The sequence below is a fragment of the Armigeres subalbatus genome, chromosome 2 (genome assembly GCF_024139115.2).
Source record: "Armigeres subalbatus isolate Guangzhou_Male chromosome 2, GZ_Asu_2, whole genome shotgun sequence".
Taxonomy (NCBI): Eukaryota; Metazoa; Arthropoda; class Insecta; order Diptera; family Culicidae; genus Armigeres; species Armigeres subalbatus.
The window spans coordinates 403,632,742-403,644,860 of NC_085140.1; the positions used below are offsets into that span (position 1 = coordinate 403,632,742).

Consider the following 12,119-nt stretch of genomic DNA (forward strand, 5'->3'; position numbering starts at 1 on the left):
TACACACTTTTCCTTTTTTATGCATAAACTAGCAGACCCGACGAACTTTCGCTTGAGATAGATCTATTATCTGATCAGGTCTCGAGTTAAGCAGGAATTTATGCTTCATTTGTATGGGAGCTCCCCTTTCCAAAATAGGGAGAGGTGTCGAACCATCTTAAGAACCTTCCCCGGCCCCAAAAACCTCTACATGCAAATTTTTACGACAATCGGTTGAGTAGTTTCCGAGTCTATAAGGGTCAGACAGACAGAAATTCATTTTTATGTATATAGAAGATGTGAATCATTTGTGAATAAAATATAGTCATAATTGTGCATAATATTTATTCCTTTTTGTGTGTAGTCCCATTCTCCCACGAAAGAGCGTACTTTGAAGTCATAATTGGCATTCAAATGCAAAACATAAACCTATGGTGGCGACACCTACATTTCAGTTGTGTAATTGACGAAGTGATTAGAAGTTTAATTTCCATAGATTGCAGCGATACGGTGCTGAGTGAAATAATCCTTTTTCGTTTGATAAATCCAGGATGCAGCAAATGGAAACCAGTTCAAATGGTAGAAATTATAGTTTTCTTTGTCATATGCGTATTTGTGATTCAAATATTCGTGTTATTGTATGCAATAATTGAGATCCGGTTTCATTTAGTGCAATTTGAGGTTAGTATATTTTGTTCAAATTTCAGGTACCGAAGATCGGGATGTCGAAGTAACTATCGTCGACATTCTTGATTACGTTGGTGACTCTGTACGGCCAATCAAGGAAGGATTTGCGGTTTTCAATGCAAACCATATAGTTTGTCTTGGATATCGAACATTCAATTCGAGTAATGTCCATATCACAGCATAGGTTACACAAAGTTCTCATCCGGGTCATTCTCCGCACCAAGTCAATCTCAACTTGGGATCATCGGTGGACGATTGGAAGCTAGGCTGTTCATGTAAAGCTGGGACGGCGAAGTGTAAGCACATTATTGCTTGCCTTCTTCACATTGAAAAGTGAGTAATTTTCTTCTGCATGTAGGATCTTGTTATACATGGGGTTTATCTGAATATCATTATTAATCATTTTAGGTACAGGAAGCTGGAGTTTCTTTCGTGCACTGACGTATCGCAAGCATGGGGTTTGTCAAAGTCCCAAAAAATGACACCTTGAGGAGCTAAACGGGTTCAAGATATGTGCTGTGCGCCTACTGTTAAAAAATTAGAAGACAAACACAGTTTGGAGGAAGAATGCATAATTTCCGAGTCATTCACAAGGATATTTTCGGGTAAAAACAATTTGTAATTTCTAGTTTTTGTACGTATACTTCGACATACCAGAAGACCATTTATTCTCTTCAAAGAAATGATGTTTGATAATTTCCCAGTGTCTAAATATTACATTTAATAAATTCAATTGATTCACACCCACTTTATATCTATATAGCTCATCATCATACGCATTTTTTATTTTATTTTTCAGTTGCGAAAAATTCAGCAGTTTCCAAACATATGAGTGGACGACAGATGAATGAACCTATAATTAGACCTGTGCGCCGCCGCGCCACGCCGCCGCCGCCGACACTTATTGACGTACGCCGACGCCGGTCAAGGTATCGGCGGCGCGCCATACGCCGATTGGCTCCACGCCGCCGAATTTCGTATTTCACGCCGATGATTGACCAACACAAAAATCACAGTATGCAGTGCGTTTGCACCTACCGGACCAAGGCAACCTATCCGGCATTAATTAAATAGCTATTATACCTTTAGCAGATTTGTTTTTATCTCTGTCATTTTTACCGGCATTGGCGTATTAAATGCTAGGTCATCCAAGAACTTCTTGGCTACATACCTACAAATCAACGAGCGTAGCGATGAGCTTCTAATCTCATATGTAACTTCATGTGGAATCTTTTTAAAGGTTTGAAGGTTTGAATGTTACATTTATTAATTGGTCTAGTGCTTATATTCGCGGCTACTTGTCAACACTTTAAAAGTTGGATTTGGATTCTCAGTCTGGTAGGATTTTTTAAACTTCCTTGAGCATGGAGTATCATTGTGATAGCCTCGTGACATGCGAATGCAAAAATGGTAACTTGCCTTCTGGGGCTGGAGCACGATGGGACACGTGACCCATCAAATTGAACATTTTCTTCACTCCTCCTTGTACTTGATAAAGTATTCCCAAAGAAATGTCTTGGTTTACCTGACATAATGTCCAAAGGACATCCTGGAGGAAGTTCTGAAGGAATAACCAAAGAATTCTGAGAGTTTTGAGGAATTTTTGGATTTATCCCCGCAGTGATTTCTGGACGGTTTTCTGAATCCCCAGAGAAAATTCTGAGAAATTCTTGGAGGAATGTCCAACAAATTTCTTTTAATTTAAGAAATGTCGGCAATTTCTTTAGGAATTCTCTTGGAAATTGCTCTAGGGATTGGTATGGAGATATCCGAAATTTCGTCCTAGAGTTTTGGAAGCAAATGGCGGAAAAAATTCCGAAGAAAATACTAGATGAATATCCGAGGCAGAGTAGAGACACTTACGCGAAGCCCGCGGGATAGAGAGAATCTCCTTTCAACAGTGTAATCCAACAGACTTATAAATAAATACGCAATACTTTATTTTGATAAACAATACCCAAATAAATTTCTGGGTTTTCTTGAAATATTTTCCGAAGGAAGTCCTGGAGAAAGTTCTGAAGGAGTACCTTGAGAAATTTCTGGATCCATCTTCGTAGTAATTTTTGGAGGATTTTCTGAAGGAATAGATGGAGAAAATTCAGAAGGAATTCATGGAGGAATGTCCAAAAAAATTCTTGGAGGAATTTAGGAATGTCGGTAACTCCTTTGGAATTTATATCTGATATCTGAAAATTCGTCCTAGAATTTTGGATGAAAATGGCGGAGGCAATTCCGAAAGAAATACTAGATGAATTTCGAGGGAATGGAATGTCTTATGGAATACCTGGAAAAGTTCCAGAGGAATTGTTAAAATAATTTCCGAATGAATTTTTCAAAAGTATGTGTGTATGTACAGCTATTCATCATTCTGGTTTAAGTCTTGCTCTGCATACGGCTCCACCCAATATTACAGTCGAATTTAAATACCATTCTGCTTTCAATGCACTGCTGTATGAGACACTTACGCGAAGCCCGCGGGATAGAAAAAAATCTCCTTTCAACAGTGTAATCCAACAGACTAATTCATAGATTCGCAATCCTTTTTAAGCTTTTCGAGGGGTGGCTTCTTTGAGGAAGGGTGCGTCAAATCCATTACAACTGTGGGGAGGTGTACACATCTACATGGGTAGAAATTTTTATTTCCAATTTCAAAAAGAATTTCTGAAGGAATTTCTGATGCAATTGTCAAAATCAATCATAGAGGAATTTTTATAAGAATTTCCAGAAGAATTCCTTACGATATTTCCTAAGGTCCTAAGAAGTTCCAAAGCAATTCCTGAGGGAAATTTCAAAGAAAAAGCTGGTTTCATTTGTGGACGTTTTTTGAAGGAATTCCTGGAGAAATTCCCGATGGAATTCCTGACAGAATTTTTGAAGGTATACTGAATGAGTTTCTTGACGTCTTACCGAATTAATTCCTGAATATATTTTCTAGGGAAATAATTAAGGTATTTACGAAAAAATCTGTAGAAATTTTTGAAGGAGCTCCTGCAGTAGATTCTCAAGGAATTCTCGAGAATATCCGATCTCGATATGTTGGGAATTTTTCTTGGCATGTAGTCTTGATTCTAGAGTCAAAATTTAGTTTGTTTCACTACTGCCCAGATTTTCGAAGAAATTGTTAGAGAAATATAAGATTTTCTATTTATATTCCAAAATCTATTTGTTTGGAAAATCCACTAAAAAATCCTTCATTCTAAATTCTGTTCGAAATTATTTTCAGGTTCTCTTTTGGTTATTCATTCAAGAATAGAGTCGGAAGTTCCTCCAGGAATTTCTTCTCTTTTGAAAAGCCACAGGAATTAATTTGGACACTCATCCTTCAGAAAACCTTCCGGAAAGGCGTTTTATTTTTTTTTCGGAAACTCTATTGGAACTTCCTCTAGAAAGTCCTTAGAAAATTCCATCATTAAACTAGGGGGAATGACGGCTTTGGCAGGTTTTGTTCTATTATTGGCAGGGGGGTTTTTTATGACTGACTAGGCTCAAATTTGGCCTAAACATTCTTTGCATATCAAAGAATATTGTGGCCAAATTTCATAAAATTTGGTCGACAAAAACCTACCTGCCAATAATAGAACAAAACCTGCCAAAGCCGTCTTTCCCCCTTTATAAAATTTCTGCAGGAAAAATTCCGGAACGAATCATAATATGGAGGAATTTTTCAAGAAATTTTCGAAGAAACTCCTGAGGGAGTTGGAGTGTTATACTTATTTTCAATTAAAAAAAAACACGTTTACAACGATTTAAAAAAAAATAAGGAATTTACAAACAAAATTTCCGAAGATTTTTCAAAAGAATTTCAGAAGAGATTCCCGATTTTAAAAGAAATTTTCGGAGATCTACAGGAATTTCTGGAAGAGTTTCTAAAGGAATTTCCGGAGGAATGTCCATAGGGAAATTTCAAAAGAATAGCAAAAATATCTTCCTAGAGTATCAAAAAAAATTGTTGAGGAATTACTGGAAGAATTTTTATTAGAAATTACAAAAACAAATTCCTGAAGGAATTAAAAAAAAAATCGTAAATCAAATTCCAAAGGTTTTTTTCCAAAAGGGATTTCCGAATGTATTCCTAAAATAGTGTCCGTAGGTATTCCTATAGAAGTTCTTAAAAGATTTCCCATGAGAATTTTCTAAGGAATTCTTAAAGGAATTTTCAAAGGAACTCTTAAAAAGTTTTCGAATGAATTTCTAAAGAAATTCCAAAAAAGACAGGAACACCGTCTTCGACCAGAGGTCGTACAGACTGAACACTTAACACCTAGACAACGGACAGGACACATAACACCCAGTGGACCGGTGGAGAATTTTCCGACCAAGAAAAGTTTTCTCCTTACCGGGGCGGGAATCGAACCCATGCGTCTAGACGAATAACGTTGCTAACCGCACGGCCACGAAGCCAAAAAGACTCCTTAAAGAAATTTCCGAAGCAATCCCTAAAGTAATTTCTAAGGAAATTCCTGAAGGAACTTTTGAAGAAATTTCGGAACGAATTTCCGAAGAAATACCCAAATAAATTTTCAAGAAATTCTTAGAGGAAGTTCTAAAGGAATTCATTAGGGAAATTCTTAATTAATTCTAAGAATTCCTTTTTCGAATTTTCTGAGGAATTTCCAAACGAATTTCTGGATTTGTATCCAAATTACTTTCCAATGAATTATGTGCTGTGATGCGGCAATGTCCTAGTGGAGGATGTGATGTAAATTATTTATATTTTATGTAAATTATTTATTATTTTATGTAAATGTAATTCTATGGAGATACTAGGATGTTCACCTCATCAGTCTGCCTGTAGCTAGTAATTGTACAAAACATAATAAAAAGCATCATATGGCTTGCTGCGTGAAACTTTTTTTCTCAGCTCAAAATTCTTCACGCCGATTCGCGCCGCCGCCGCCGCCGCCGAACAATGCTTACGGCGTGACGCCGCCGACGCCGCCGCCGCCGGTATAAAAATGGCCTTACGCCGCCGCCGTTCACAAATACTTCGGCGCACAGGTCTACCTATAATATATCCAAATCGAGCCGTGCAGGCTGTATCCAGTGTTGATACTTCGCCGCTATTTTGCACAACGGAAGAAATCATATACGGCTTATCGCTTACGCATAATCGAATTGAATCCATTTCTTGTGTGTTCAGAAATGACAACGAACTTGATTATTACAATTCAAATATGACTACTGATATTAACCGATCAGCAGAAATAGCTGTGTCTACTAGGGAGCAAAATTCAAATGAGTGGATGTTCCAAAGATCTACCAGAATAACAGCCAGTTCATGTTACAAACTATATACTTACCTCAGAAACAAAACACCTAACTGGACTAAGAAAATTGATAACTATTGGAATACAAAACCATTAGGGGTCAAAGCGGTTATATATGGAAGAAATGTAGAGGTGAAGGCATTTGAATGCTATCGTAGAATGTGTAACCCGCTGATAAAAACCCAGCAGAACCTTGGATTGCAGGTTCTCCAGACGGAGTTGATCCGCTAACAACAACATTACTTGAAATCAAATTTCCTGTTGGCAGTGAAGCTAGTTTGGAAGACATTTTGCAATCTCGAAACGTGAAGCGATATCTGAAAAGGTCTGAAAATGCACAGATATATGAATTAAACCAAAACCATGAATATTACTGCCAAGTGCAAGTTAATCTATGGATATTGAATTGCTCAATTTGCGACTTTATCGTATATTCAGAAAAGATAACGATTTCATAGTTGTTGAAATTCCATACAATCTAGAATATACGAGCAAAATCGTTAACTCCTGAAACAATTGTATTTTGACAAAATGTTCCCAACGCTAATAAAATGATGTATTTGAAGCTTTTCAATTATTTGTGTAATAAAAACTATCGTTGAGCTCTGATGTAACAGTTATTTTATTGAACACATATGCTAAAAATGAAACTTAACATTAAAACTTTATTAATGTACAGCAGTAGTAGAACCAATAAATGCAGGGTTGGTCCAAATTCACATCCAACCCAATGAAAAAAACCCAGATTAATCCACCTAGCGGTGATGGTGCCTTTCTCGACTTTCGTAAAATGTGTTTGCTTGAAAGTAGATGAGCTAGTAGCTAGGAGTAAAAAAGAAAAACTTCTTTGTCCGTTCTATGAAAATCGGATTATTTCAAGCCAAGATATTTTAGATCCAGTTGAAAACGCGAGATCTCGGTTCGGTTTTCAACTTGATCTACAATATGCTAATAAGAATTTCTACAATTTTTTTCCTTTTCCAATCTTTTTGATGTACATACCCCTGTTTTATTTTACCCAGTTATATATTTTAAGGATATCACATTTGGATGTTTGTTAAACTGAAGCTCTGACTACACAAAAAGAAAACGAAAATGTCATTCCCATCAAGCGAGCGGAGGGCAATATTTGTTATGATATGAATCTCATGGCCGTCCTTCTACCAAACTCCCATATGAAGATGGGAGGGAAGTGTATCAGTGTGGAAGCATCCGATAGTTCGTTTTCGGAGAGAAATTATAGCCTTTCGGTACAACTTTGTAGCACAAGAAAGGCAAAAAGTATTTTGGCCATAATTTCTAAGGTTATAGTCCAAGCTGGCCAATTTTCAATAGAAAATAGTCCAATGCAATTTGTTGTGAGTAAATCGATTGAGGGTAAGTGCATTAAAAATGAGCTAGACTTTTTTACGCGCTTTTTTATAACATAAAGCATTTTGGCCATAATTTTTGTGCCCATAGTCCGATCTTCCAAATTTTCAATAGAAAACAATACGACAGGATCTCGCGTCGAATGGGATTTGTTGCAAGTAAATCGGATGAGAATAAGTACCAAAAAAGTGAGCTAAACTTTTCGCACTTTTGGTGCACGCACCGTACACACATACATACACACACAGAGACATCATCTCAGTTCATCGAGCTGAGTCGATTGGTATATAACACTATGGGTCTCCAGGCCTTCTGTAAAAGTTTGGTTTTGGAGCGAACATATAGCCTTTTCGTATACTTTGTAGACAAAAGGCAAAAATGGTGTTTCGGTCATAACTTCCGATCCCATATTTCGATCTGGCCAATGTTCAATAGGACACATTGGGACAGGATACTGCGTCGAATGCAACTTGTTGCGAGCAAATAAACTGAAAATAAATGCCTAAAAATGAGTGACATTCTTTACGCGATTTTTTCGTAAAAGTTTGCATTTTAGCCATAACTGGCCAATTTTCAATAGGAAAAAATGGGACAGGAATCTGCGTCGAATGCAACTTGTTGCGTGTAAATCGATCAAGGTTAGGTGTCCGAAATATAGGTAACATTTATTTTGTAATTTTTCTATTAAAAAAGGTAGTTTGACCATAACTTCCGATCCCATAGTCCGACCTGGCCAATTTTCAATAGGAAATAATGGGAAAGGATTCTGTGTCGAATGCAATTTGTTGCGAGCAAATCGGTTGAGGATAAGTGCCCGAAAAATGTGTGACATTTTTTACGCGATTTTTACGTATCAATTTGTATTTTGGCCATAATTTCCGATCCCATAGTCCGACCTGGCCAATTTTCAATAGGAAACAATGGGAAAGGATTCTGTGTCGAATGCAATTTGTTGCGAGCAAATCGGTTGAGGATAAGTGCCCGAAAAATGTGTGACATTTTTTACGCGATTTTTACGTATCAATTTGTATTTTGGCCATAACTTCCGATCCCATAGTCCGACCTGGCCAATTTTCAATAGGAAACAATGGGAAAGGATTCTGTGTCGAATGCAATTTGTTGCGAGCAAATCGGTTGAGGATAAGTGCCCGAAAAATGTGTGACATTTTTTACGCGATTTTTACGTATCAATTTGTATTTTGGCCATAACTTCCGATCCCATAGTCCGACCTGGCCAATTTTCAATAGGAAACAATGGGAAAGGATTCTGTGTCGAATGCAATTTGTTGCGAGCAAATCGATTGAGGATAAGTGCCCGAAAAATGAGTGACATTTTTTACGCGATTTTTACGTATAAATTTATATTTTGGCCATAACTTCCGATACCATAGTCCGACCTGGCCAATTTCCAATAGGAAACAATGGGAAAGGATTCTGTGTCGAATGCAACTTGTTGCAGGCAAATCGGTTGAGGATAAGTGGCCCGAAAAATGAGTGACATTTTTACGCGATTTTTACGTATAAATTTGTATTTTGGCCATAACTTCCGATCCCATAGTCCGACCTGGCCAATTTTCAATAGGAAACAATGGGAAAGGATTCTGCGTCGAATGCAATTTGTTGCGAGCAAATCGGTTGAGGATAAATGCCCGAAAAATGAGTGACATTTTTTGCGTCGTTTTGTGCGCACACACACACACACATACACACACACACACACACACACACACACACACACAGACATCACCTCAATTCGTCGAACTGAGTCGATTGGTATATAACACTATGGGTCTCCGGGCCTTCTATAAAAAGTTTGTTTTTGGAGCGATCATATAGCCTTTACCGTATACTTAGTATACGAGAAAGGCAAAAAAGGAATCAAATCGTTTGACAAATTCTCAACTTTTATCTAATTACATCTATATTCCTTTGACCTCATCAGAACTTGTTATCAGCCAGAATTGGTGCAGAAAGGTTTACAATTCCACAAACTATTATTGTTATGTCATCTATATGTCCAAGGATTGGAGGTGTTACACAGTCAGTTAAAACATTGAAAATTTTAATCCGTTGAATCACCCTTTCAACATCCTTGCTTTGGCAATGGCCTCGTTATTGCTGGCCTCCAATGGACTAAGCCGCTCACTTCGCATAAATGGGGGTATATGCAATTTTATATGATTTGTGAGGCATTCATGTTGAATCGAAACACCCTTATCTACCATCACTTCGTCGCGGTGTGCCTCCAGACGATTAATAATTTGCTCCTGATTGAAGATATATTTGTCCGATGATTTGCCAGTGTATGCATTACTTATAAACGATATTAGTCCCGCGGGGGTGACTCCTATTAGAAACTTGATTGTTCGACGACCTTTATAATTCGAATAGCACGAAATTCTACAGTTAAGGCATTTCGGTGTCGCGACTGGAACTTCCGTGCAGTCGAGCATGATAGTAACGTTTGGAAAATGTTCTCGAAAACACAACGGAATGTTCTTTAATATTTCTTCCTTTGCTGGCCAGTACACGAATGGTTTGAGAACCCTGCGCAATATTTGTACCATGTGCGAAAAATAATTTGAGACTGTTACGCCTGATATGCGGAATAATATTCCTAACGCTTCAAATGACAAATTCTGTTTCAGTTTCGCCAGCGTTAAAATAACGCGATTGGTAGTATGCATGCTGAACTGTCTGCAATAGAAGATGTCTCAAGCTTTCTACAAGCTAAACAAATTTCTTCCAAAAGACTAGAGTTGGCACGCCAGTCCAAATGTTAACCTCTTTGTCTGTCAATAACAAGTCCGACAAAATGAAGTTTTCGGATTTAGCTTTGCTTACTTGTGAGTTAGATATTGCAGATATTGCAGATTTGAAGCTTGCCTTAACTGAATTCTGCAAACTATCTTTTTCCGCAGGTGTTTTTTAGCGGTGCTCTCCGCAATCGGTGTATTTATCGAAAGCTGAGATGTGTCAAGCAGTAGAGTATCGTTTAAAATTTGACTTTCTTGAAAGCTCTGGCCAACCGCAAAATCATTTGATCTATTTCCACCGATTTCACCATCGTTATGATCCTCACACGAATCCATCACGAAAACCGGCACATGCGTGGATTGGTTCTCCGAAATCCGGTCACTTGAAGTATTTTTCTTCGCTTGATCCTCTTCGTGGCAGTAGGTAGAACCGTGCGTGGGGCTAGCTTCAGAAGAACTTGTTGAGTCCGAGCCGGTAGTTGTATTTGAGAAATTCAACGATGGAATGGCGTCTCGTTTTAAACGTGATCCACCTGTCAGATAAAAATGATAATTAGGGTTGGTATACCATTCGGCGCCATACATAACAACTTTTTTAAAAAGCATGTAGGTGGACTTTATATATCAAGCATAATAAAATTTGTAATAATCCTCAAAATTGCTTAATCAAAAACAGGAACGCATGCACCAGTTGTGCACTATTCTTAATTTGGGTTCCTATTATTGCAATTCCTATTGTTTCCTATGGAATTGGTCATAATAGGACTACTAGTGTGACAACTGGTGCAAAGTACATCAAAAAGCTAAAGTTCGAACATAGAGTAACCACTTATTACTTACCGGGAAAATAATTAGATTTCGAGAAGTGTAAACTGCACACTTTAGAGTTCGCCGTAGGTAGTTTAGAACACTTTAAAACTCGTATCCACTCCTTGAATCTAACATCTTTGCGACCAGGAAACTTATGTAGTTTTATGTCCCCTTCCGTTTTCGATCGACATCCTTCGACGTAACATATCCGGTTACTCCGCGGTGGGCAGGCATACTCACTATAATTATGATCTTCTAAGTGGATTGGCAAATTTAGCTTCTTTAAATCCCTTCGTGGAAGCTTTATTATCCGACTAATCTTCTTGGACGGAACTGCGGTAGCTTTCAAGTATCTGGAAGTCACTATAAAACAAATAAGAAGATTGAAATGGGCTTCAGATATTTATATATATATAATATATATACTCAATTGTAAGCATTTGTCTTGTATTGACGAATTGGATTTCAAGTATAAATAATAAATTACCTTTAACAAAATCAGATAACATGAAATGACGATTACAAATCAGTAGGCCTGTTGTGTCATCAGCTTCTTTCAAACCCAAGGCAATCTTCCACCTACGTCGGATTTGCTTTCCAGTCGGAAAACGGTGCAAACTTGTCTTTCGTTTGCTGGGTTTACATTTAGTGACGCAGCAGGATCCTCCATATTTCACCGAATGTTCCAGCTTCACTGATGGAACTGCGGTCTTCCTGAGTTTCCATCGTGTGTCTGAAGTCAAGTAAAAATAAGCACAACTAATATGAAAATTTTTAATGTAGACACTTACTTTCTATAAAATCGCTGGTCACAAAATGTTGGCTGCAAATTTTCTCCTTGCGGTCTCCGGATAGGACCATGTATTTGGTCCACCGCGAATAAACTTTGTGCCCGGTAGATGGAACGGAAAAAAAATTACTTTGTAGCCGGCTACACCGGAACGATTTTCGCAGCCAGGAATTACGCACTTCTGAACTGTCTTCATTTTGGCAACAACCACTCAAATACACAAAATGGAAAGTTTTACCGATCTAACGCGTCAAATAAAAACTTTTTCAGCTAATTTCGGCGAAAAATTGAAAAAAAGATCAAATATTTTGAAATAACAAATCTGTTTGACATTTAAATCAGATTATATCATCGTCATGGCAACAGCGCCATCTGATAGTGAATTTTTACTCTTGACAGCGAATCGCAAATTTGAATTTTGTATAAAAATAAGCTTGCTGTCTACAAGCGAATCATCCT

The 12,119-nt window shown here is 37.6% G+C and overlaps 1 protein-coding gene and 1 pseudogene across 1 annotated transcript; one reads left to right on the forward strand and one right to left on the reverse strand.

Moving 5' to 3' along the window:
- Positions 1-5,840: 5,840 nt before the first annotated feature.
- Positions 5,841-6,488, forward strand: LOC134210245 (uncharacterized; annotated as a pseudogene).
- A 3,656-nt stretch (positions 6,489-10,144) lies between these two features.
- LOC134210247 (uncharacterized) lies at positions 10,145-11,744 on the reverse strand. Its single transcript, XM_062686288.1, has 4 exons — positions 11,662-11,744; positions 11,358-11,603; positions 10,901-11,233; positions 10,145-10,593 (listed from the first exon to the last, which is right to left on the reverse strand). The coding sequence occupies exons 1-4, from the start codon at positions 11,729-11,731 to the stop codon at positions 10,145-10,147; spliced, it is 1,098 nt and encodes a 365-aa protein (XP_062542272.1). The 5' UTR covers positions 11,732-11,744.
- Positions 11,745-12,119: the final 375 nt, after the last annotated feature.

What these genes read in the sequence shown, in the direction of transcription:
- LOC134210247 (XM_062686288.1), bottom strand. Translation starts at nt 11,731, where the DNA reads ATGGTCCTATCCGGAGACCGCAAGGAGAAAATTTGCAGCCAACATTTT. An exon ending in GACCAGCGATTTTATAGAAA is followed by an intron (nt 11,604 to 11,661) that starts GTAAGTGTCTAC and finishes ACTTGACTTCAG; the next exon opens with ACACACGATGGAAACTCAGG. An exon ending in GTTATCTGATTTTGTTAAAG is followed by an intron (nt 11,234 to 11,357) that starts GTAATTTATTAT and finishes TTTGTTTTATAG; the next exon opens with TGACTTCCAGATACTTGAAA.